Raw genomic sequence first — 27871 nt, 5'->3', positions numbered from 1 at the left:
ATCATTTGGTGATGTTTTGTGAAGAGAGAAGAGCTGCAGTTCCTTAAGTTTACTTTAAGCTTTATATCTTTTCTGGGCAAGAGCACAGGACTGGAAATGGTGTTCAGTTTTCAGAGAGGTAAGAGGGGACATTTAGGATAAATCAGCTGCACAGTATTGGTGAGTTTGAGATGCAGGACGGGCCAGATTTAGATTAATTTCTTCCAGTCTAGGCACGCTCTGCTTTAAAGGAAAATACACTAGCACAAAATATTTGCTTGTTACTAGCTTGAAGACTAGAGGATGGGACTGGCAATTGAGTGCCTCTTTTGAGTGTTACAATATGATGTGTAAAACAGACCAGCCACTGTTTGGGCTGAAGTCTGCATTTGCTCAAGTGATCTAAATCTTCCACCTCTTCCACTTCTCTGTGCCCAGGTGAAGGGAAGTGGAAGCTAGCTTCCATTAGACTTGTTCCAGCGGGTGGTTATACAGTTGAAAGAACTGTGAAAGGGACTACCTGCCTATACAAGTTAGGAGAGTATCCTACAGTTTCAATAGCATGGAACTGTAGAAATACAGTGAAAATGCAAGAGAAATAATAACTATCTGGTGCTTTTTCTGCAGAAGTTAGGCGGTAGTAAGCTTAAACTTGGGGGCATTTATCTGACTCATAAAACTTCGCATAGCATTGTAACCTGTCAGGTTTTTGTGTTCATGAGTGTCAAAATGTTTGCATTCTATTCTTATTTCACACTTCCACAATATAAAATCCAATTAAATTCAACATATTTTAGTTGAACTGTTTTAATTTCATGACAATGGTAATCCCCAAGTTGTGAGGTTTTTCATTATTAAGGATTCAGAAAAATCCCAGGTGGCAGCACTGGCTCAGAGTTATCTGCAGAACAGTTGAAGAAACATGGCCCGATGGTGACTTACTGCATTCGAAAAAAACCAAATATTCAAAACTTGAGTTTATTGTTACAGCAGTGTTCTGTGAATCATAATTTAGGTTAATCTTTGTGTCTGGAACCATGATTAGAACAGCAATCTAGTTGTTCAATGTAAACATTTCATTCAGTGAGAGAAATATTTCTAGGAATAAACTTGCTGCACTGTGCAACGTTGTACCTTGCATTATAATTTTTGTGGTTAATGTGGCAGAATTCATGTCATACCCAAACAATTTGGACTTTATAGTGTCTAATAAAGTTACAGAGAATACCAGTATCAGTATTTGATACTTTTTGTCATCTTTAAACTCAAAGCTTGTATTAATACATTGGTTTTTTGTCAAAGATGCATGTTTGTATATCCATTTCATTCTGTCTTCACTCATAGGTTCTGGTTCACCAAACAATTCTGATGATGATCAAAAAATGAATAATTTTATAGAAAAGGGTACAGTATTTTTTCTTTTCTATAGTCTTATTTTTTATTCAGTTCATCCTTTGATACACTTAGATTGATCTTTTTTTATTAAAATATTATTTACAGTGAAGACCAAAAGCAGAAAGTTTTCCAAGATGGTAGCCAATGACATAGGTAGGCACTAGAAAAATTCTGCTCTGTTCCTAATCCAGTGCCTTGCTCTATGCAACACTAACCCAGCGGCAAAAAAAAATAAAATATAAAATTCAAATTTCAATCCATTACGTTATTAAATTTTCATTCTTTATGCTAATTGGTAATTCTGTGGGCTGCTTCTTTACTAAATACACTGAGCACAATTTTTAAAATCAAGGATATTGCTGGTTTAAATTCTCTGATTTCACAATTGCACTTCTGTATTTTCTGGATGGGTGAAAATCTAATCTGTACTAAGAGTTCAGTCTATGCAAGTCACAACATTATTCCACTACTTTTGCAAAGGTACACTCTCTTTGAGAACAAGTGGCTTCTGTAAATTCTTTTTATGTATTGCATTCATAGTCATATGGTCAGGTTTCCGTATGACTATGGTAAAGATAGACACAGTATCATGTTTTCATTTAATCATCTGGAAGAGGACTTGGTTATATATATATATATGTGTGTGTATATATATATATGCACACAAACATATATATGTACACCCCATTACTGTTCCAGAACTGTATTTACATTTCTGCATCCAACAGTGACACAATACCCTACCAGCTCCAGACTTGTGTCTTAACAATTTGGCAACAAAATTGCCTTGGAATGTGTTGTTTGCAGGTAGATTGAACCCTTTATGATTGAAATGGAAATTAACTCTGCTTCTGGCAACTGGATCATTAAATAAATGAAGGCGAGAGGCTGTATGATTTAATTCTAGGAAAAGGATCCTTCTTCCTTAACTGGGATATGGTTGTTTTCATTTCAGAATCACTGTGTTATCGGTTCTTTTTTTGTTTGTTTAGTACACTAGTTTATCATTGTTGAAGGATTTCACTTTATCTCTTTAGTTAGATCAAAGGTTGAAACTACTTTATATAGTAAAACTGTTTGCTAAACTCTTTCATAGGTTGTATGGAACCATATCTTAAGGCTAGGGAGAAAGATTTCTTTTCTTGTAGTCTCCCTTTGGTTTTCTGTTTGGCAATTTAACTTTTATCCTGAATCATTAATCCCTTCCATTGCAATTCAGTAATTGAGACTAAAGAATAATTCAAAATTTAGTGAGATAAATATAAGTATGACAAAGTAATCTTTGGCATCTGAGGTACAGAATGAGGAAGAACAGGAATATGCCCTTTGCTCAGTACTATGTTGAGCCCTCCTTGCAGTCATGACAGAAATGTTAGGGAGGATGAGTTCTGAGGCAGTGGAAGCCTGAATGTAATTCCAGAAAGCAAATGGCTGTCGATAATATATCAATTCATCTGTAATAATAATAAAAAGTATCATTTACATGAGTATGGATTAATACGTTGTCCTACAGAAATTCAGGATAACTAGAACCTTATGTTCTAGTTCTTCTAATGAGAAAAACAACACTTAATCTTGTGCATGTTATTTCAATGCTTATTGAAGTAATGTTTCCCTTTTGTCCCAGAGCAGTCCCTTCTGAAATTAAGATAGCCTGTCTTGTGCAACAAACATAGTATGTGTGAATGTGACTTCATTATTTTTTCACTTTTTTCAGAGCAATGTTACAGTATTAATGAAACATCCCAATGACAGTTGTGTAGAACTATTGACACCAGTTTCAGCTTGAAGGCTTTCAACCGAAAGTATTGTGAATGTTTTTCACAGCTAAAACCCCAAAATATTTATAAATAATGCATTTGTCAGGGTGTAAGTTAAATACAGAGTTAATTGAGACAATAATGCATTTGATGTGTAATTCATAAGCGTCTCCTATTCAGCCCATACTGTGATTTGTGTAACTTGCATGGTTCGTTGGAAGTTTAAAGAAACCTATTTCATCAGTGTTCTGTTAGTTTTGAGTGGTTTGCTGTGCACTGAATGGGTTTTTTTCACTGCCTTGTCTTCTACACCTTGTCTGGCATGTTTACTTTGCATGGCTCTTCCTGAATTTACATTTTAAGCTCTTCCACATAAGTAAAACTACTCTTCTTCAGTGTTAATAGTTGTATGGTTTTGCATTTGATTGTTTTGTACTGAATTGCCAACTAAATGTTAATGAACAATGATTTCTGTAACTGTGTCACTCACTGTCATTAACTTCACAATGTTATATGAAACAAATTGTTTACCATCAACTGTGTTCACATGGATGACTTTGTATGTAGTATTGGTTATAGCTCTTTGCACTGGTACATAGTGCAGTCAGTTCAAGTTCTTTCCATTCTTTGTCAGTGTGAAATACAACCTGTCAAATGGATTGTGAAACAGAACAAGAATTACTTACATTGGTAATTCCAGTTGCTGTTAATCAGTCCTGTGTTTTTTGTCACATGGGAACAGTGAGTAAGGGAATACTGCTTGCAAAGTGCAAAGTAATTTTATTTCAGTGATAGGGCTGTAAGGTGGTAACATAATAAACATGCATTTAGAGTTATGAAGCCATTGTCAATTTAATCACTATTGAAAATTACGTAGACACATCTTCATGTCTACACTTTTCTATCATTAGTGACAGCATCAGACAAGGAGTCTTGCTCTGTTAAAGGATCAAAAACCATCTAGGACTGCAAGAATAGCAGAAATCAAATAAAACGTAAATGCTTCATGTACCAACACTTCAGCTTTGCCATATATACTGTTAAGATCAGTTGGTATTCTGTGGGGTTTTTTCCTAAATACTCAGTGCTAACTATGTCTTCTAATGGTACGTGCTAAGGAATGGATAGTAACTCAAGGTAAAGACCTATTGTGAATATGTTGCTTTTGGGTCACATTTTGCTTTTATTTCCATCAGAGGTGAACTTTGCAAAAGTTGCAGTTACCTTGGATATATGGAGGTACTTGGTTTAACCATTCCTAGAAATTATAGAAAATACTGGCAGTTATTCAGAGCAGCCATTTATCTTGGGAATGGCAAATATTTGAAACTGCAATGTGCTGTGAAGTAGTACAGAGAAGTGTACCAAACATCAGTGAACTTACAAGAAGAAGATTTGGTAGAAAGTATTTAATTTCTAAGGCCATGTCATTTTTGTAGAAAGAAGTTGTGATCCAACTTAAGCAGAAGCAAAATCTTAAATTCATTACTCGTGCTCTGGTCAATTATTTGGCTTGAAGAGATATATGTGATTAAATATATAGCTACTAATCGGGTCAGAAGCTAAGAGGTATTGTTAGCATCCATTTCTGGAAGAAGCTTTAGTAAAGGTGCGTGCAAAATACTGTAGACTCAAAGACCTTCATAACTCTTCCAGTAGGCTAATGTCAAATACTCTTCAGGAAAATTGGTTTTATTTATTTTCTCCAGCTTATAAATTTTAAAAAATAGCAAACAATATTAGTAGGCAGATCTAAGCAGAGTAGCTCTAATTCTAAAATTCCATAGTTCCTGCTGTTACTATTGACATAAGGTTTCTCACACTTTTTACATTTTAAGTGTACACCTGGATTTTTCAAACAGTGCTAATGTCATTGACTATTAATGTTGTTTTCATGGAATCAAATTTTAAGATATTCATAATAAGTTCTCATTCGCTCTAATGCCAGAGTAAGACTATTTCTTGCAATGTGTTTTTAATACTTTGATCTAATTCTGAGTATATCAAGTATGTATTTTCTTGCGTTGTCTTGTAAAATAGTTTTATTATTCTTATATCAAATTTAGACATTTCAGCATTGATACTCTATTTCTGTATTGTACCATCACTAGTACTTTATTCAGTTCTTTAAGCATCTTGAAATTGGTAATGTAAAACTCTTACTTCTGTGTAGTCTTCAAACAGAATAATTTGAGAACTTTGTCGAAATTCTAAGCTGCTTAGCTATTTCTCATGAAATGTTACATAAAATAGGCTTTATGTAAACTGTTCTCTTGTCTGTCAAAACACCAAGATGCTAGTCTCCTTTATAATCATTAGAATTTTTTTGAAGGGTTTGTACTGTTTTTTTAAATAAGGAATGGATGAGAAATCACTCTAGCTCAGGATAACCCACTGCAAATATTGATAACCCACTTCCTATTGATAGTTCAGCCATCAGATTTTCTTCATCGAGTTGGTGGGGCCTCCTATGCTGAAATATGACTTATTAAGCCAAGGTAACCTTTCGTATTTTAACGTCTGCCTCCTCAAGTCTGTCCTATGAGAGATCTCCAAGATTCCTGAATGTTGTTTTTGCCAGTTCTCTCATATACTTTTATATGATACTTTTTAATTAGTTATGTTAGCAACAGAAAGAATGTGTGCATATCTTTATATAACTCTAGGCCGTCTAATTTAGGGGAGTCTTAAATCTAGGGCTAAACACAGACAAAATAGTCATTGCTGCCTTGAGCAGCAGCACACCAGGAGGAGCAAAACAGCCCCCCTGTCTGTCTCCTTGACTCACACCAACTGCAGAAGGGTGGTCTTGGTGGTGGCTGCTGCAGCCTTTACAACCAAGAGAGGTATTGAACTCTGATAATGACAGCTACTACTTGAGGCCAGCACACCAGCAGGAGCGGTCAACATCACCTTTGCCCTGTTGTACAAATGGAGTAAAAAAACTGACCCTGAGCATTCTGTCTGTAGATCTCCATCCTATCTTTCCCATTTCTCTCATTTGTATCTTTTGCATAGAAGTTGTCTAGCATGTTGCTGGTTTTCATCTAAGGCATGGCAAAACTGAATTTTCTAAAACTGTTGTAGACCATAAACCAGATATAAAAAAACTCCTGCTTGTATTCATACTAAGTAATGTTAATTAAAAACAGCTTATCTGGCAAAATATTCCTATTTTCTTACTGTATCTTTAGGCACTTTTTTCTTTAAACACAAGATGGCACTACTGCTATTTAAATAAGTTCTTGTTTATACTTCTATTTATACTTGAATTATTGAGGCATTTGACACGTGTATGTATTTTTTGCATAGCACATTAATTCATGATTTCTAGTAATGACATCCTTTTTAACAATTCATGTATCCTCATGTCCTGTTAATGAGTCAGTTCAGTGTTTGTAGAAAATGTCTGACAAATTTCTTTTACCTTATCAACCTAGTTCACACAGCTGGCCTTTCACTAAGGAAATAAAGCTAAAACTGCAGATTGACTCTTAGACTCCAACACACTCACCTGTAGTAGTTATTACCTGCTATATTACCTGTTACTAGTTACCTTTTTTTGGTCAGTTTTCTCCTAGTTCCTAAAACTGTGTTAAACATTTGTGTTTGAAAAGCCAAAAGTGAATGCTCTGGTCTGCAAAGTGACTTGGTTAATTAATCTTTGCTGGTATTCACATACGGTAAAAGCTGTGAAAAGCCAAAAGTAATGCAAAATTATCTTTTGCGTGCATAACTGAGCTTTTGTTCAGTATCTCAGCTTTTGTAGTTTACATGTCTAACACAGAAAGCAAGTCTTACCCTGAAGATTGCCCATTTTGTAATTCACAGTTCCAGATTAGGTTTCATGATCTCTTTTCAAGTTGATGTAAATTCAAGCTAACAGCAAAAAGATGGGCTCCTGGTCACTAGTGCTGTTTTGTACCATGGTTTTCTGTTTGTATAGCTGAGCTCTGACCTGAAACAGTTTTCTTGTTGAAAACAACCCTTGGCAGAAACTTTATGTAGATGAGTTTTGGCCTTGCCATTAAGCTAGGCAGGCACCAGTGCCAGTACAAGGATGAGGGTAGAAAACAGGTAGTCAGACTGCCCTTTTCAATTTCAGCCTGCGCTAAAATTGAAGTGACTGGCATTTCTGTCTGAAAGTAAGTAATTTCAGTTTAATTTGAATAGGACATACTTTGTAACATTGACATGAAGGAAATTAAAGATTATTTCTGGAATCTTATTCTCAATTTTTTATAATGTATGACAGGAATAAAACTGTTCAACTATTCAGATAACTAGCATTTGCAATATTGATGAGCATAATTAACGATACAGTGAAGTATCTCACTTTTTGAAGGAGTGGAAGTAACTTTAAATCACGTGCTGTTCTTCAAGATATGTAGAAAATGGAATGATTTCTGTTAAAATGGGAACTAGAATGAGTTAACTCCATTTTTGACTGAGAGAAGCAGCAAGATTCAGGCTGCTTTATGACTGGTATCCATTACTATGTGCTTCTAGAATTAGGAGGCTATTCTCAACTTCTTCTTTAGGTAGAGTAGTATTACCCTTACAAGATAGATTACCCTTACAAGATAGTGAAGAATTAAATAAAAAAACCTCAGCATTTGGCTGGGAAATAATTTCAGAATCTAGCCCAGGTCTAGTAGTTAAGATACATCAAAATTATTCCTTCTCCAGTAATTGCTGGAAGAATGATGGAAGGGGGATGTATGGCTACTAGTAACTTTCATTACAGCAGCATTTTTTTAGTATTGTACTGCATTTTGAAGGGATCTCAAGATTTCTATTTCTATAAAAAGAATGTTCCAGGTCAGGGAGGAGTTCAAGTGCTATTTTGTACTTCAGCAATACTATCAAAATGATGCTATCTTTTGTCTGACAGTGGTGCAAGTATGTGTGTGCTGCTGATTTTATAATTGCTCTGTAATGTCTTCATTCTTCTAAGATTGTGGATTGCATCTCAGATTACTGGCTTTTTACACATGCAAATTAATGTTGTAGCATAATTAAAGATCATCTTTATTATACATATCTCAGGTTTGAGCAAGAACTAGGGCAGAAGAAGAGGGGATGGGTTGTTAACATTACGTAAACTTCAGTGCACATTCTTGCAATAGCCCAAAGTCTGTATTCTGTCCTCTCACTTGAGAAGATAAAACTTGAGGCTGAGCCAAAGCAAAATCCATCCAATTCCTCAAGTTCTACGTGAAGCCCAAGGAGAAATGAAGCTTGGCAAAAGTCATAAAATGCTGTATTTGGGGATTTTTGGTATCTTCCATGTTGTACTTTGAACCCATCCCCTTGTAGAAGTGAGGCTCAGCTTTACAAGAAAATCTGTGAAGTACTGCAATTAATGTAATAATGATACATTACATACTGGGAAAGAAAAAAATAAAGGCCAGCAGAATCATGTTTATTCTTTTTTAAAAAAAGATATACTTCACTTTTCAGCAAAGATGTCCAGGAAGCTAAGTTTGCCAACTGAGTTAAAGCCTGATTTAGGTAAGTTTACATAGCTGATTTTATTTTTACTAAGACTGTTTTACACAATGAGAATATGTTAGAGTCCTAAATTACATAAATGCAATGAAGTCATGATAGTTTATGTGAAGTGTAGAACTAAAATTTTAATCCCACTCTTCTGGGGGGCTCTTAGGCACAAGGTATTGCTGTCATCGTAAGGTAAGCCTGCAATTGTTATAGATGGCTTATCGCACCTTTGTCATAATCTTTAGGCATCTGTCACTCACTTTATCAGTAGTGCTGTGACACCAAAAGCGTGAATAATCAGGTAATGTAAGGAAAATTGCTGCCTGTGTAGAACCATCTGATAAGTTTTAAATTGAAAAATGAGGTATCTTAAGAATAACAGGATATGTTGAAGTCCACTCAAAAAACAGTTGGACATAGTTTTACAAATGTTAATTGTCTTGTGACCACTCTTTCTAAATTAAAATAATATACATCTGTTTGGATGGATGACCAGTCTGAGAATTTCATAATTTTTTTTTGAAAAAGCACAGTAACTTTTTGTATTAAAAGCAATTCAGTTGTGAAGCCTGTAGTGCTCACTAAAACAGCATGCAAATGAATAGATTTAATATTCTTTCTAGTACTTTGCCAGCCTGTAGATCAGGTCCAGCTTCCCTGTCTTGCGCACTAAAAATGATGGGGGACAGCCATAGACCTACAGCCATAGATGCAGCCTGAATGCAAAAGCTGCCTTCTGCCTTCCCACAGCTCGTTCCCCTCCTGCAGCAGAATTCTTAACACAACCCCAGCAGAAGACAGACAGGATCGGATTGGCAGCTGCAGAACTGTATTATTTGACAGCTGCTGCTATCAGCAAGGAAAGAGTCCGTGGCACAGGGATATCCTGAAGCTGAGCTGGACCACCCTGATTTGCAATTACAGCTTGCTCCACTCAAACGTGAAGTTGGAAGGAACCCTCAGACATTCTTTAATCCATTGTTATGGCAAGGATCCAGATGTCCAACAGTTTAACTTCTCATCTATTCATGAGCCTCCAATAAATAAGTTTTTAGAAAAATCCCAGACAGATAGTTCCAATGTTTTAGTCAGTTATATAAATTCCCTGTTATTTAATCAGTCTTTCTTGCATACGTATTAACTTTTTCATTGTTCTTTCCACAATGAACAGGGATAACAAGTGCTCCCTATCTTTTTGTCAGCCATCTCTTACGCTGTTGAAAAGTCATCGTATCTCTAATCTTTCTTTTTGCAGATTATTTTTTTTTTACAGTATTCAGTTCCTTCTTCTTCTTTAGGTTATCTTGTCTAAATCTAGGATGGCTTCTGTTAATCTTCTGTGTACTTAGAATTTTTCATCATCTTTCTAAAACTCTTGTGCCCAGAACTAGAGAGATTAAACTGTGGCTGTGTTGGCGTGAAAGAGCAGAAAAAAAATTGTCTTTTCAGTCAGTTGCTGTTCTTCCTTACTACGTTTACTAATGGTTTAGGGATGATTTCAGTTCAGGGTGAATTTTATCATATTTTGCAAACTGGAACACATTTGTACTTAAACACTATCAGATTCATTCTGACTTTACTGTTTTACTCCTAGTTCTTCAATAGCAGTAAGTACTTACAATTTTTTTTCTAATGAAGACTGGAGAAAAGAGAATGCTGAAATCCTTTCTGCATTTTCCCATCCTGAATGAGTTTCAACATTTTCTACATCGCTTTAATATTTGCTGTTCTTTCTACTGAAATAATGGAGACTTTTTTCAACTCACTTCTGGTATACTCATGAAATAGTTTGTGCCTTCTGAATTGTAATAGCCTTTGACTGGTTTTGCTTGACTTTGCACATGTGTGGATATCTGCACTTGGATGCCTCATTTTTTTCTGTGTAAAATTCTTCTAGGTTTTCAGGTTTCCTTAGGCAATTATAATCTTTTCTTAAATTTTACTTGTATCTTTTCTTCTAGCAGGATAGCTTTTGCATTCTCCAAAGACTGTGAGGTTGCTTGTGTATTTATTTTTTTTTATGCTTATGTGGTCATATCTGCTGGCTCTAGGAGATGACTGAAATACCTTTCTCCCAAGTTTATTATCCTTACCATTTTCTGTCCTTTCTTTCCATGGCTTCTGAAACCTAATCTTTCGTGATCTCGTTCTTTCAAATTGCTTTTCTCTTTAGATCTTTTACCTATCCTCTTTTCTCCCTAAATAGCCAAAACAGAACCACATACTTTAGATTTTCTATTTTAGAAAGTGGAAGATCTCGAACATGCTAGTCTGCATTATACCATTGCTTTTCAATGTTGTAATCAGATGATTCAGGTGCCATTGTCACTAGGTCCTACGCTTTGGTTGAGTTGCTCAAAAGAGCCTCAACTTTCCATCCTTCTGATGAAGTGATGTGTAGTGGGTGATCACACTGTTGTCTCTCTCTATTCATCTGAAACTAATTTGTAAACAAACCATAGATTCTTCCTTGACTCCAGGATAAATAATATGCACTAAAGAAGTTAAACATTTTACCCTTAGCTCTCTCTTCTGAATGAGTTGTCTCCTCTCCACGATGCCTGTATTGTCTGGCAAGTTAATTTTTATGGGGTTTTTCCTGTCCATTCCAATGCTTCTGAGATTTGCACACGTGCTTTTCAGACACTCAACCAGATACAACTTAACAAATGCACATTTAATTGTATGCCTATTGCAGTTAAAGTATTAGTATATTAAGACTGATTAATCCACATTAGAGTTTTAAAAAAATCATTAAGTTAATAAATATTCAGCCCTGAAGAAACAAGGCTATTAAGAGGTTGTGGTCATTAGAATTATAAAACAAATGATTGTTCTTATTGTTTCATTCTGGATTTGATTTTTTTTTTTTTTTTTAATGTGGAAACTTAGGATGTCAGCATCTGAGTGGTTGACCTAGTAGTTTCTTTCTGTAATCCATGTTTTACATTTGGCTTAGAAAAGTTATTGTCTTGCTGAATTTTAGCTACTGTTGGAACAAAAGAAGTATCTCCTGAGAAGATTAGCTGTGTTGAGTAGATGTCTGTATTTAGACAGTTTAGAGCTAGTTTGTATACTTTTCAAATGCATGTTAGATGTTGTTCTTAGAAAGTTTTGCAGTAAGTTAATGAAATTAGCACAGTGATGCTTCCAGAAAGTATGTGGTTAAGTGTTGCTCTTAAGCTCTTAATTCTGCTTTAAAGATGCCAATTGCATCTCTACCCTACCCAAAGATCCAAGACAGTAACTTTAAAAAAATGAAGTCATGGTATACATTGCATCAAAGTTTTACTAGTAAGGGTTGTCTTGTACTAAAATTTTGGCATGGTGAGTTAAAGCAAATGATTAATTTGTGAATGTGCAGAAATCAAGACATGCTGCGGTGTTAAGTATCACCACATGTACAAACAGCACACAGCTAGAATGGAGCAGCATGGTTACTGTTTGAGTTTTGTTAATGTTAGGATTTATCCTCTCTTGGGAGAACCTTATTTTCTAAGCAATGAGTAAGACACCCTGAAAAGCTTTAGTGCCGTTTCTGGCACTACACTACAATATTCAAAATGGAAGTCTTCAGCTTTGCATACCAGTGCCAGGTGGCATTTGGTAGCATTTGATGTTTCTCTTACTAAAAGTTTGGGTGTGTAGATAGCCTGTTAGACCTCCTCCATACAGTTTCCTGAAGTGGGACAATATTTTTGTGAGTCATTACAGGTTATATTATCTTGCTGTCTGGATGTCACTGCAGTTCTTACAGTAAAATAGCTGCATCTTCAGAAGATGATCAAACAGTGTTCTGTGGAAGCCAGTATTGTTTAATCTCAGCAATGAACTAGTGGGCAAAGAGGTTTATAATTCACTTTTTTTAAAGGAGTCCAGTTTGACTCTTCTCTGTCCCAAGACAGAAATATGCATAACAATTGCTCATGACAATTATTGAATGGCAACCTCTGCAAAAAATGATTGGGTGCTTTGTTCAGGATGTGGTATTGTAAACTGGGCCCAGAGGAAATATGGCTAAGGAAGAATACAGGAGCAATACTCAACAGAATGGTAGCTAGTATATACTTCAAGCTAAAGAACAAAAAAGAAAATCTGAATTCTCTTAATCCCTGCATTTTGCCATTCTTTTTAATTAATACTGATTTATTTTCAGATGTCAAAGACAACTCTTTCAGTCGATCCCGGAGTTCTAGTGTAACTAGCATTGATAAAGAAACACGTGAGGCAATTTCGGCTCTTCATTTTTGTGAGACTTTCACAAGAAAGGCTGATACATCACTTTCCCCATGCCTGTGGGTTGGGACCACACTGGGTACAGTGCTTGTCATTGTACTGAACTTACCCCCAGGAGGAGAGCAAAGACTTCTTCAGCCAGTTATTGTTTCTCCCAGTGGTATGTACAAAGCAGACGGGCTAAAGTATACTGTGATAAAATATTGTTGTCTTCATGTTTTTTAAAGAAATTTTGTCAGCTGTGGATTAATGAAAAAATAATGTAGACTCCATTGATCTAGCTACTAAGGTTAACAGTCTAGATTGGTTACTTCATTACTGGATTTTTAAAGTTGTAAAATGGAAAATATGATCTCATATAATACAAAAATACCACTTTGATGTACACTTGCTGAGAAAAGCATGTTTGCTAACCTTAATGTAGTACCTGGCAATTATTAAAGAGAAATAGCAGAAAAGATTAGTATTTCAAATGCTCAATTTATTTTTTTATTGGTTTTATTCATGAGATAGTAAACTGTTTCCTGTGTGATGAATAGGGAATACAAATTAAGGGTTGTATATTGAATAACTAGCTTTAAATATTAGTGATAAATTCTTCCTTTGGATTGCTGTGAGAGGTCTTTTATCTTGTTTTTCTGATACACACCAACTGATTTTATTGTAATTATGTATTAATGGTTTGTTGAATATGCTGTTAGACATAGATTTAGCTTTCTTGCTACCACTGTCTCATGCAGAACATGCTGCTCTGCTCCACTTTGCTCACACAGATGGTATCAGGAAATGCAAATTGCGATTTTATTTGATTGAAATAGTGATTTAAAATAGTGTGACCTCTAGACCATATATGTGCTTTTTGCTTATTGAGTATGGTATTGGCAGCAAGATTCAGATTTTCATAACATCTGATCGTAAAGGCAAGGCTGCAGACTAGACAGTATGTATAATCACTGGTTCTGCAGCATAATCTTTAAAAGATACTGCCTTTTTTTGTGTACTTAGCAAATGTTTGTGTTTTTACACTACGTGTGAATAAATAGAAGTACACTAAGAGACGTATCAGCTTAAGATCTGGCCTACAGAGACAGTGATTTAAACAGTGGGGAGGAAAAACTTCCTCTTTCATTTTATGCTAGAAAAGTGATTTCAAGCTTAAAATGCAGGGGGAAAGAAATCCACATGTTCCTTGTTTCTGACCCTGTCTGTATTGAAGAAAACGGAGGTGCTCTCCTTTGACTAATAGCATCTATTGTTGATATTAAGCACACTGTGTACTCCTCAGGAGAGAATAAAATCAGTTGCATTTGTGACACTGAACGTGAATCCAAATGTGCATTCCAGCTTGGTTCTCTTAATAAAGGTATACATTTCTGTTGATGAAATGATTCTGTTGATTCTCTTAATGAAAGAGTATGCATACGCTTAACCCTTGAAAACTGGTTTAACATCTTGTTGAATACCTCTGTGCTTTTGCATGTGCTTCATTGCTTTTAGATAAATGTCCAAAGGCTTTGGTACCTCTGTTTTGCTACAGAAGCAAGCCAAAGTTCTTTTTTTCTTTTCATTGTGCTAGCTTCTTAGAGGAGTGTTTTATAGCTTGAAAGACAATTTAGGAGAACCATTTTAGGAATGGGCTCAACTTCTTTTTTCCTAGGAACCATCCTGAGGCTGAAAGGGGCAATCTTGAGAATGGCTTTTCTGGATACCACGGGATCTTTGATCCCACCAGCACATGAACCCTGGAGAGAACACAATGTCCCTGAAGATAAAGATGAAAAAGATAAATCGAAAAAGCGACGACCTGTCTCAGTATCCCCTTCTTCCTCTCAGGAAATCAGTGAAAACCAATATGCAGTGATATGTTCGGAAAAGCAAGCAAAAGTTATCTCACTGCCATCCCAGAACTGTATTTATAAGCAAAACATAACAGAGACTTCTTTTGTTCTTCGTGGAGACATAGTGTCGTTGAGTAACAGTGTCTGCCTTGCGTGTTTCTGTGCCAATGGACATATTATGACTTTTAGGTAAGGCGTGTTTGATATAACTTAAATTTTAAAAGAAAAAAGTCTTCTGCTAGATAAGCGTCCTTTTCCATAAGAATATAAATCTACATTCACTCAGTGCTGATGAAATTCTAACACTTGGGCCTGGGTAATTTTGTTTATGCATTCTTATTAGTTATGCCTTTACCACATTAAAATTTACCAGTTTAGTTGAAGCTACCCTGATTCAAGAAACAGTTCCAAATGTGTGATACAGGTTGGTGAGTTGATGAAGTTTCTCAAAGGTGAATTTATTCCCCGATGGAGAAAACTCCCTTGAGTCAGACCTTCAGCTGGTACCTGACCACAACTCTGCATATTTTTGTGCAGCTGTTTGCATCACACTCATGCCTCATTACTGTTTTGTTGTGTAGTTTACTCATATCTTAAAGGCCTTAAATGCAGGCTCTAAAGGCATCATTAATTGCTAGCAGTTGTAGTATAGAAATAAGTCACCTAAAGTGTAAAAAAAAAAAAAGTGTAAAAAGCATGTGTAACTATATTTTTTTTAATGTATTTGCGTGTCACCTGTGCGATTTTAACTTGTCCTTTTTTTTAATATTTCCAAATGCTCTTTTATTGGGGACAGTAGTGTATATACCTATACTCTTGCACCTACATTTTAGTCGTGGCTAATAATAAGGTGAATGTGAAACATGGCTTTATAAAATTGTCAGTAGAATTCCTACAAGATTATTTTTAAGATTGTGAAAACAAGCTCTTAACTTGAGAAAACCTAAAAAGACACTTCTTCAGGAAGTTGTTAGGAATAAAACTAAAGCTGACACATAATACAATTAAAAAATAAGGTTTGATTGTCTGTTAACTCCATTGATGTATCCCGACGTATATTCTAAACATCTCTACAAAGTGCTGCTCACCTTGCAGGGTAAGCACAGATTTTTCCCCAATTAAAATGGAACTTAATAATGTTCAGGTACCATATATTGAAACAAACCCAGTTTTCCTCAGGATTAATTGTTTTCTAATGAACTTTGCATAAAGGTAGGTGCTAAATTATAAACATTGAGTTGTTACATTGTGTGTGGAAGTTGAACTCCCAAGGATTAACTCCCATTTTAGAAGCATGTATTGTTGCTGGGGAGTGGACTTCATGTGCTGATGTGTGAAGTTGTCAGAGCATTGTATCACGCCCAGAATGCCCAATGCTTGTCTACTGATACATATTTAGACAGGAGTCTGCAATTCTGTTACAGATTTGTTTGATAATATGAAAATGTTATCATAGATGTCATGCTTGTCCTATCTGATCTAATGGGTTTGTGTTTTGTGTTGAAGCTGTAAGGATGTTTGATGCTTCTATCAGCCTGAAGCAAAGCACTTCCGTATTCCTAAATCACTTCTAAGAATATTCTTATTTTAGATATGTGCACAGCAGAAGTATCATTTCCTGGGTGACGGGCTTACAAGAGAATATTGCTTGTTATTTCTTACCTGTAGAACTTGCCTCCAAAGTCACGTTACCAGATCTTCCTTTCGTTTGTTGTAGGTAGAGTCTCCTGCTAAGAGACAATCCCCAAGCTGTAAAATGCAGGCTTAACATTTAGAAATCTCAGTACAACTGAAAAATAGTAATCAAACACTTACTGTTGTGGTTTACTACCTCTTTCTTTTTCATTGGTTTTGGTTTCACTTCACCCCTTTACTACTTTCTTAGTTTTTAAAAATAATTATCTTCTGCAGATGGTATCTGCAGCAGAAGCAGATTAATGTATTGTGCATTTACAGCTAACATCTTGTGTAAATTATGTTTTTATGGAAATCTCACAGGGAAATTTTTGGGACAGCAGTTTGTTTTGGGTTCTATTTATCAAGCTATCGGGTGTTCATTCACTTCTCATATTTATTATTACTTTGAGGGAGAGGAATGCTTGGTAGCAATAGTTATAGCCTGTGTGCGCTGCATCTGTTCTTCAGTAGCTTGATGCAGTAAGTACTGCAGTTACATGTGCAGAATCAGAAAATACAAGGTAAGTGAACTTTGCTCCAAGAGGACTTCCTCTTAAATATGCAGTCAGACAAAAAAAAGCTGGATATAATTGATAAGATTGTTTGAGGCTACTGTTTGGAAACACACCTCTGTGTATTTCTAAGTAGTCTTGAGAGATCTTTTAGTCTTTTATTTTTAGTCAAGGAGAAATTCTTCACCTGAGAGAAGAGGCAGAATGTTTAATTGTAAACTTTTGGTAGATACTTATCAAAATCCGTCGTTAGTAATTACTGAATAATGCTTTAAGTGAAACTGATTTACGTGCTCAGAGTATCATTTAAATGATGCTTTCAAATGCATCTGTGGTGCAGATGTTTAAATTTCACTTTTGAGGTGCTACCTTGAAAAGTCTTGTATTTATGTTTTGAGATTTTTCTAATTGCATTAAATGATACCCTGTTTGTGGTACTTATGCAGATGAAGAGAGAAATGATGTATTGCAGTTTACAAATGAGCCATTTGATCAATAGTAAACAATCCTGCTATATTTTATTTTTTTAATAATTTTTGTAATTTATTTATTTTTTTAAGTTTGCCAAGCTTAAGGCCACTGTTGGATGTATATTACCTGCCACTCACCAATATGCGGATAGCCAGAACGTTCTGCTTCACTAACAACGGACAAGCACTCTACCTTGTCTCACCAACTGAAATACAGAGGCTAACCTACAGTCAAGAAACATGTGAGAATCTTCAGGTAATTAATTAAAAAAGTATTTCTCTTTTCTAAGATATACTTGGAGATTCTTCTTTCTGGATTTATGATGCTTATAGTAAAGAAGCTTGTCATAAAGCTGAGCACTTCATCTTTTGTATCTCGATTTATTTGGGGGGGGAAGGTTGTCACTATAGAGTCTTAATTCAGGATGCATCACTTCTCAACTCTGAAATTTTGTTGGTTTATCTATCCTCTTGTATTTGAAACAGTTGCTCGCTTGATTTCCTTTTTGATGGATAAGAAATTTCCTTGTTTAACATGTGCAGTTAACTCGCTTGTTCAACTGGTGCTGGTGGAGGTGCATGCTGACATAAGTGGGGAATGCTAGCTCAGGATGCTTGAAAGAAGCTATTATGTTTCATGTCTGTTAATAGCTTGGAAAGATTCTCAGTCATGCTTCAGCTTGGAGGTTGTGTAGAGTACTGAAATAGCAGAGATGCCCACTGTAAGCTCTACTTTGGTACCACGCATGGATATGAGTATTTGTAGACAGTTTCAACAGAACAAAATCAGAAGTGTTGCTCAAGTTGTTGAGGGGCAAATACAGCTTTGTTTGAACCCATTTCTTTGCTACTGACTTCCATGAGCTATAAGCTTACAACTATCAGAACAGATGGTTTGTACAGATTTCTTAATGTATCTTTATTTTAAGTCACCTTGCAAAGACAGATGTCTGTTAAAGCATATTCATTTTGAAATTCAAATCCCTAAAGTGAAAGAATGTTCTATTAATTTGTGTGTGAAATAACATATGCCTTGTCTCTTCTTCACTGCAAAGGAAATGCTGGGTGAGCTCTTCACTCCTGTAGAAACACCAGAAGCACCAAACAGGGGGTTCTTTAAAGGCCTGTTTGGAGGTGGGGCCCAGTCACTTGACAGAGAAGAGCTCTGTAAGTTTTTAGCAGTCATTATTTTTCTGCTATTTTTACCCAAGGAAGCCAGTGATCCTTGAGAAATGTTACCTATGTTCATAGAACATGACACTTGCAAAGAGGAAAGTAAAAAAGGGTAGGACAAATACTTTTTCATAGCTTTTATGTGTTGTACACTTTACCAAGACGACCAGAAAAGCTTGGTACTGTTTTCTCAAAGACTCCTTTACCTCATTTATTCAGGAGTAGATTATAAAACAAGAAATGGGACAACTGATCTTGTTTTTATTCATCTTTATGAAGTGTATAGTACTGACCGTGATTTTCTTAAGCTGTTGAACTGAAAAGAGCTGATTCTGGAGAACACTGGAGTTTTAATTTTCTCACTGTCTAGAACATTCTACTTCAGTTCATTTGCTGGATTCCTTTTCCTCATTCAACTTGTGCAGAGACACAAAAAGAATGAGGGCAAGGATAGAATTGTATGATAGTTCAATCCAGTCCTCTCTTCACAGGACAATAAAATTCAGATTTGGCAAAGCTTTTATTACTTGATCATTTTCTCATATTTATTTTTTTTATAACAGCTTTATTTTTTTTACTGTGGTGGCATGTAGCATTTTAATATGTTTAAGGAAAATAACTTCCACTTATTTGAATATTTCCTAGATGAAACACCATATTACACCAGTTTATTTGTAAGAAAAATATGAAACATAGCTGTTAAGACAGACGAGGCTCCCTAGCAATCCCTTCTTTTTTATTGGTTCTTTTTATCTATCCGATAAAAATTAACTTCATCTTTACTACTTGTGCCTGTACATTTTGAACAAATATCAAATATTTAGAGGTCACTTTCTGCATTAAAAATTCTATTTGTATTTATATAGGTGTAATACTTTGAAAGGTTGGTCAAGTATTATATTACAGAAATTTGTGCGCACAGATTATGCTTAATAAGTATGACTGGGACAGGGAAAACCTAGCTTTTCATGGCAACAGAAGAGCACTCTTTAACCTTAGGTGCTATCTCTTTACATCATTTCAAGTTTTCACAATCAAGTTTGGCTCAGATATTTAGAAGGAAAATAGTATTGAATGGGAGAAAAAAAGCCTAATAAATTGTAGCCTGAAAGTCAGTTCAATCACAATTCAAAAGATATCTGAAAATGTCTTTAAAATAGTCATATTTAATATGAGAGTCACAGCAGAATCTGTAATACGTTAAATTATTTCTCCTTTTAATTCTTGGGAATTCACAGAAAGGTGTTTATAGTGTTAGTTGAAATCTAAGTTGTTCTTCCTAGAAATGTAAAATCAAATCAGGAAATCTTGAAATATCACACCAAAACTTAAGTTAATCTTCCTAGAGGTGAAAAACACCTATGTAAACCGTAATTTAATTGTTAAAAAGAAGTTAAAGATTATGTGGTTTGACTTCACCATCCAAAAATGTTTTAGTCTTCACTCAGATCTGTGGAGTATACAATTCAGCATGAGCTTGGACTGTCCATTAAGTGTCTAGACTGAACTAGGTGGCTGGTGTCCCATTATGAGCAAAGGAGATGTACTCAGTGTGGTCACTGGTGTCTAGAGAGCTGTTCAGCTGACCATTTGTGGGTGTTTAATTTAGGACAAGCTGGTGTGTTCTTACAACTGTACTTACTTTTCATTATTTACATTGCGCTTTTTTTAACAAGGTTTTTATAATTTGGGAGCATAGACACCTAATATTCCGGTGTCTGCATCTCAAACTGAACTTCCATCAAAGGAAACTTCTGCTGGTGGAGTCACACTGGCTGGCTATACCAGCAAAGCACTTCTGGAACTGACCATAGCTTGTATTTTTTAATTTTTTTTTGTTTTGTCTGCTGAACTCCCAACACCTTCCCTGTGAAGTAGCTGTATTGTTAAAAACCACTTCACCATCACAATTCTGTTGATAACTGTGATGCTAGCAGTGTTGAGAGAGTTCTTAATTTCACACTTGAGCTGTGAAAAATTTTTATAATTTTATAACCTGCCTGGAAACTTGGAAATATGTTTGAAAATCTCAAATTTATGAAATTGAGTAGAAGTAACATCGAGTAACATTAAGTAGTGAGTCTTGCTCACAATCATGCCTATGATTAAGGTGTTCAGTGTCCATGCAAGGGAGTGACACCTCTTTATAAACTAGTTACATTGGTATTTATGTAAAGATGATAGAAAACCTTACTGTTCCATTTTTTTTGCCTTGCAAATGCCTCCAGTTGGAGAATCAGCATCTGGGAAGGCATCAAGGAGTCTTGCCCAGCATATTCCAGGGCCTGGGGGTATTGAAGGTGTCAAAGGAGCAGCATCTGGTGTAGTTGGTGAACTAGCACGAGCCCGGTTGGCACTAGATGAAAGAGGACAAAAACTAGGAGAGCTGGAAGAAAAAACTGCAGCTATGCTTTATAGTGCTGATTCTTTCTCTAAACACGCTCATGAGGTGAGTCTATTACATGTTAAACTGAGCATTAAACTGATTTCCTGTCAAAAAAATCTAAGTTTTGCAAGTAACTGACTTTGGCAAAGGCACTTTAGAGCTATCTAAAGGGAATGCAATATCATTAGTAAAGGATACTTATCTGTCAGTCATTGCTCCTAATAATTAAGTATTAATGTAAACAGCTTTGGCCTGTGGCACCCTGGTCTAGAGCATACAGTCTGCCTCAGTTCCTGTTACTTAAAGAACCTGTCACTGAATTAGCCAAGAGTAATGCTCTGTATGAGATTCCTGTGGTTCTTAAGATCCAGTTTTTGTATGCAAACCCCATGAGTCAGAGTTAATTTTTTTCCCTCGGTAACTGCATAGGATGGCCATTCTCTTTCACGTTCATGCAGATCTCTTTCCACCCCCTAAGCTCCTGTGCGACCTTCCCATTCTCCCAAAAATGTCTTTTTCTGTCTGAGGCCAGATCATCAGCAGTGATGCTACCATTAGAAAATTCATCTTGCTAAACCGTCACCGTTCAGCAATGTTGTTAAGGTTTTGAGAAGCCTTACTGAAGTCCTCCTTTCTCATGCTGCTTTGTAAGCATGTAATTCATTTGTATCGTTGTACTTTTGGATACGTTATAGAAACATTAATTAGAAATTGTTTTTTGTATTTTTTAGATGATGTTGAAGTACAAAGACAAGAAGTGGTACCAATTCTGATGACGCTCATCGATTACATCTGTTTAATTTTGTCCTGATGAAAAAATCTTGGTTTTTCGTTAGTTTTGGCAGGACCATTTAAATATAAAGGAGTATTCACCGTTGGATACTGTTGTTTCCTAGCACAAATCACACACTGTTTTACCTCAGTTGTGGCTTTAACTGAGGAGCTTTATATTTAGAAGAAACACACACGAAGAAAACCAAACTTGAGTGTTTCTTAGCTGTTGGTTAGCTGAGAGTTGGAACAGAGAAGGTAACTAGAACATGTGAAAAACGGTAAAGGGAAAACGTAGTGTGAGATGGGCAGGGGCAATGCAGGGTCAATCCTGTGTTAATACTTCATATGCCAAAAGTTTTTGTGCTATTGTAATTGCTGCCAGTGTTATACCCTCCTGTGAGGAGAGGCAATAAATCAGGGGTCCAAGAGCTGGAATAAAGTTGTTTTGTCTTGCTGGACAGTAGTTGACTTAAACTTAGCCTCTCTAGGACTCACTATATTTACCATTATTGATGAAGAAGACTGGAAGTTTGCTGTCACTTCTTTCATTGGAAAAGCTGGAAGTTTGGAATATTTCTTCTTGAAAATTGTATACATAGTTGACCTGTGCATAGTCTTTTCTTGGACCCCTGATCTAGTATTCTTGTATTCACATCATATTCTGTGAAGTGCAAAACAAGAGAATACACAATTTTTGCATTAAAATTCAAGTGAATAATACGACTGGAATGTGTCATACTGGGAGTTTTCATTTGTGTTATGGCTGTGCAGTGTGAAATGTGGTAACATCTTCATTGTGCTAAGAATACTTCAACTTCAGTTCAGTTAAATATTATTTTTTGCCGAAAATAGTTACTAGTTCAGTTCATACAACATTTAGACTTGGCTGTGGGTTCCATTCATGCTGTGAATTTTTATAAATGTTTAACAGAATGTATCTTTACAGCCATTAATAAAAATAGCTGAGATTAGTTTTGCTCAAACCTTAAGTTCTAGATGCCCCTTTACTATGAAATCAGATAATCTTGGACTCAGGTTTTCAAACAGTTTTACACTTCATGGAGGTGCTGATGCATGAATAATGGCAAGCATCTAATATTTAATATTTGTCAGTATATTGTTCAGCAAATCTTGAAATCCTGCTAGTAGAGCTATTTTACAAGTACTTATCTCACCCCACCCACCTGAACTGAAGGCAGTTGGCCTAAAGTTTGGATCTAGTCTCTAAAGACGGGGTTTCAATGTGGGCAGTGGTAAGCATTCACTAAAATTTCAGGAGCTGGTGAAATAACGTTCAGTTTGGGTGAGGTCGATAATATAGCTAACTTGTCAATGGCTGCTGCACTAAGCAGTGCAGTGGGAATGACCAGAGTTCTTTTTTTAAAATAGAGGATTCCTTAAAATAAAAGTTTGCATTTCAAAAATTCATTTAGACTTTTTTTTTCCTCAAAGCCAAAATAGTTACTGACTGGTTTTATTTTTATCAAAGGGAGTACTTAGAAGCTGATAGGTCTACACTGTCTGAAACTAACCATTTTGGTTTTCTTCTCCAAACATTACATTGTGTGGGGTTTTTTAACACACGTTCTGAATGTTGCCAAAGAAAAACCTCAGTTCTGTTTGTATTGTAAAATGATGTTGTAAGTACATAGATAAGGCAACCTTACAAAACACTTAAAGGATGCAAAATATTGAAGTAGCTGATGGTTCTTTATTCATTTTTCAAATGAATGGCAAATATGTTTGGGCTTTGTAGCACATACTGATAAATTTTCTGGGTTTATATATAGTAACATTTAATTAGACAAGTGAATTCTGTTGCCAGTATGAGGGCATGCCGTATTATGCCTACTGCTCAAAGAACTTAACAAATGAGAACGTGACAGTTTGAACAGGTAGCATTATGATTTCTTGATGACTCTGTCCCATATTTACTGAGGCCGTGTTAACTCCAGTTACTTAACTCAGCTTGTCACTCAATTTGCCTCTGCATGTTAATTTCTTTTTTTTAGTGTTTAATTAATGTGTATTTAAACTAATACCACACTTTGTTAAAAATCCAGTTAGAAAAAAACCTAGATAAACTACTATCCATACCATTTCAAAAAATAAAACACCCTAGCTGACACTTGTCCCTTCCTTATCTCACATTTATAAACTGAGATGACTGGTTGTGATTTGACCTGGTGAAGATGAACTATATTGCAGAGCAACAGAATCCTGGAAAATTAGTCTGGTCAGGCTCTTGGGGAGAGGATTGCAAAAGTACTCTTCAGCAAATCATGGTATCAGTTCAATGTAAGACGACCTTGGCTTGAAAGGAGAGCATACTTAACTTTCTCATCAAGAAACATTTGACAACCACCAGCAAGCAAAAAAATATGAGACAATGAGAGACCATCTGCCAGTACAAGAAGAGTAGTGGCTTATTTGGTGTTACAGAATTTATCACAGTTGTATCTTTTTTTTTTCTGTTGTATATGTTTAAAGCATGCTTCTAGATTTGAAAACTAATGAAACGATTGCCGTGAAATAAATACACAAATGGTTCTTGGTCAATAAAAGGGGCTATGTACAATTTCAGTGTAAAACCTTCCTTTTTCCTTCTCTGTGGAAGGAAGTTGGTTGTACACACATCATTGCATCTTACTCTGCTATTGGTGATGCACCTTTTGTACAGCAAAGTATATTGAAATCCATGGGGGGAAGCACCCCTGGGTTTTTTGCTAGCATTTTAGTTGTGTGAAACTTTTTTAGAGTGTCTGGAAAACTATAAAATACAATTGAGCTATTACTTTTTAATTTTTTTTGATGGAAGTGTAAGAAACTGCTGCTACCTATCTGTTTATACGTAGTGTGTCTCATTAGGAACTGTAAAACTGAAGAAGCTTTTCTTCACCTTAGTCCTGCCAAATTGTGACTTTTGAGTGCTGATATGTGTAAATATGCGTGTAATCCAAATAAGTCTGAAAGTGTAACACCACAGGCATTTCCAGTGATTCGTTCTTCAGCAGTCAGTCAGTTATAAAATATAGTAATGCATAGTTGTGTTCCTTGTCTGTCTTTATGCAAAGATTTTTGCCTGAGGTGATATTTGCATGGCAGGTGATGTTGGTAAGCTACATCCAAAGGAGGATTTTTGGAAACAAGTTCATCTCCTTTTTTTTTTTTCTTTTTTTCCTTTTCTGTATTCTGTTTTTTCTTAATGGCACTGATCTTACCTGAACTTCTAAACTTGAATTTTTCCTGCACTTTAATTCAATCATGGTATTTTATTCCTTTTTTTTTTCTGCATTTGTGCAGTTCAGGTTCATTATTTGTATATAAACACACATGTTCAATAAAGTCTTTAGAATGGATTACTTTCAGGCACATTTGCTAATTATGTGACTATCATTTAGAATGTGTGTTTTCTTAGCAAAATATGTATATACAATATAGAATCTAATGAAAGGCACATATCCTGTGTCAGCATTCAGTTTATAAATTATTGCAACACTTTCAGATTTGTTACTAGATAATACAATGAAATCTGTTATATTTATACATACTGTTTAAGAATATACTTTTAGTTTTAAATAATTTTTATATGTACACTTCTACCTTTAATTTTAAAAATACTTATGTTCAATTTTTAAGTCAAAGTACTTAAAGTATGTATATTATCCATAGAAGAAGTTGTTTTAAGCTTATGAATACATTCATATCTCATATCGAGATGATACAATTACTAAGCAATGAAAACAAATAGCCCATTTTGCTTTGCAGAAAATAATCATACTTATTTTTACCTCCCATTTTGAACATTCTTAAACAATTCCCAAAGTATCGAGAGGGAAGGTAGTGCATTCGGAAAACTAACCTAATGTAAAAGTTTACTCAGTATCACAGTCTGTGGCTGACTGGTTTTCTATGATTTTATATTTTTTTTTTTAGGTATACACATGAAAGACTCTTTTCAGCTCTATTCCTCAGACTTATAAAATTCCCTAAAATTGAAGTGAGGTCTGACCGATAAGTATTTTCTTCGAGTAACGCATTACTCTTGATTATGCATCAGCTTTTTACGTGTAAATCAGGGTGGAGTGGCTTTTTTGGCATACTGAACTTGTGTTGGAGAACTTGCAGCCTGCGGCTGAGTGCCCTCTTGTTTCTCATCACGGTTGACGTACCCGAGTGGGCATTGCTGGCAGCTGAAGCTGGTGCAGGGGGAAGGAGTGCGGTGCCTTGCCTCCCGCCGAGTCGCGCAGTAACTTGTCGGTTGAACCTTTTCTCATTCTAGCCAATTTCCTGTATAATTTATGCAGATCTTTTTGGGTGGATGTCGACAGCTTTGCTACTACCACAAAATCTTTAAATACTTTGTAGACAGAAATTAATGGTGTTTGAGGGGAGGAAGTAAGTAAAAGGGGAAAAAAGATGTGTAGGGTAGGCAAATCAGCTAAACCGATTTTATTTCAGTTTTCATTCAAAAGCTAAGTTAAGCTGGGCCAATTTCTTCTTCTTATGCATGTTATAAAGATGTGTTGTATATCATCTACTTTATTACTGTTTAAGCCAGATGAGTGCACTGTGTTTCTTCTATACTTTATAAAGTTTAAGCTTAAAGATGTGGGCATTCATTTTTAAAAAGAAAAAAAAAAAAGAGGAAAAAGAGAAGAGGCAGAAACAGAACAATCAAATGAAAGTTGTCAATCAGTATTCCTTTTAGTTTTCCATGTAAAGCGCCTAGAAACGTGGAAGTCATACAGCTGTAGGTTACTTTGACACTTGTATTTCTTTATGTAGTACCTAAGTTACATATTACCAGGCAAATAATAACTAGAAGTTAAACTGTTTCAGTTGAAAACATGTAAGGAGTTGTATGTGGATTACCACTACCATTCAGGAATAGGTGATGCAAAGGGTGAGGGGTGGGAACATGTTTTAAATATTCCCTTTTAAAACAGAATTGTAAATAAGCAGTACTGTGTTATTTTAGACCTGAGCTCTGCTATCTGTAGTGGTTAGAACTAGGAAAACATGCTGCTTTCTAGTTATGCTACTGTTTCATTGTACCAGCACCATGGGGCGAAAAAATAAAAAAACATCAGTAAATTTTCCTAACATTGCCCACTTGTGGGTAAGCATGCTTGATGTGTAGCAGTTCTTGTTTATGTATATCTTAGTGTGTACATGTGTGTTTTCTTTTTTCTTTTTGTTCATTGCAACTTATTCTTCAGTTAAGTCTTGCTGAGCCCCACTAGCTCTTCTGAGGGTGATTACTGGAATATGCATTTTAGATAGGGTTGCAAATTCATCTGTCTACAAATATAGTTTCATATGAACTGCAAACTGTACTGTTACAAACACAACTGTTAGATTGCATAGAGTTATTTTACTTACATGTACTTGAACTGAACTATGTCATCATAAAAGTTAAAAAATTAAGTATGGAATATTTTTGTAAATAAAAATACCTGTGCAGCTGGTATTTTAAATTTAAAATGTATTATACATTAATGTTTAAAAAAAAAAATGTTCATATATGTGTATATGAATGTGTCATTATGCTGAAGGGCTCTTGATTGGGCAAAATAAACTATTCAAATCTCTCCTGAAATGAGTGGAGCTTACTCCTTTTCTTCCTAACAGATTCTTTTTCTGCTAGCTGGAGCAGGCAGTGACTCCTTGCCAAAACAGGCTGTTTCATTTTATTTAAGTTTGTGAGATGTGCTTTATAACAAGCAGGACGGTGTGTGCTTGAGGCAGTAGCAGCCAGGCTGACAGCGAATAGCCCCGAAGGAGCACAAAAGGTGAAATGGTTCGTCTGTGGTAATGTTCCCAAGCAGGTCTAAAAACATTCTGAAACACACACCTCAATGATGATGATGTGAAGTCCTGTTATCCTTTTAAGTTATCGGGAGAGTTATGATCACTCATTTTACAGACTTGATAAAGCAAAGTGTTTTCTGCAGCTGCATATGACAGTGTTCATTAATTTAAGATTCTGGGTTGTATGGGGAGAAGAGATTAAGCTGATTTTTTTTTTTCTTTGCTATACTTATGGCACAGTAAATGTAGTACTTTCTTTGGTTGAGGCTCAGCTTTGCTACAGACAGATTTCTAGCTTGCAGTCTGTTAAATTCTGTCATCTGCTGTGGTGGGGGAAAAAAACAACCCACCTTTG

At 35.6% G+C, this 27871-nt stretch overlaps 1 protein-coding gene across 13 annotated transcripts in view; it reads left to right on the top strand.

The window, feature by feature from the left end:
* STXBP5 (syntaxin binding protein 5) overlaps positions 1–27304 on the top strand; it is a 114410-nt gene extending 87106 nt beyond the window's left edge. For 5 of the 13 annotated variants that reach the window (XM_037390873.1, XM_037390872.1, XM_037390876.1 and 2 more), the window contains 9 exons: positions 1324–1383; positions 1480–1527; positions 8598–8648; positions 12793–13032; positions 14530–14899; positions 17460–17625; positions 18425–18536; positions 20771–20991; positions 21660–27304. In XM_037390873.1, the coding sequence (XP_037246770.1) occupies positions 1324–1383; positions 1480–1527; positions 8598–8648; positions 12793–13032; positions 14530–14899; positions 17460–17625; positions 18425–18536; positions 20771–20991; positions 21660–21701 (1310 nt within the window). In that variant the 3' untranslated portion in view covers positions 21702–27304. The remainder of the gene's footprint in view (positions 1–1323; positions 1384–1479; positions 1528–8597; positions 8649–12792; positions 13033–14529; positions 14900–17459; positions 17626–18424; positions 18537–20770; positions 20992–21659) is intronic. The other 8 variants (XM_037390879.1, XM_037390878.1, XM_037390883.1 and 5 more) reach the window with 3 other exon arrangements.
* The last annotated feature ends 567 nt before the right edge of the window (positions 27305–27871 follow it).

The sequence above is a fragment of the Falco rusticolus genome, chromosome 6 (genome assembly GCF_015220075.1).
Source record: "Falco rusticolus isolate bFalRus1 chromosome 6, bFalRus1.pri, whole genome shotgun sequence".
In the NCBI taxonomy this organism is placed as follows: Eukaryota; Metazoa; Chordata; class Aves; order Falconiformes; family Falconidae; genus Falco; species Falco rusticolus.
This window is presented reverse-complemented; position numbering and strand designations above follow the sequence as displayed.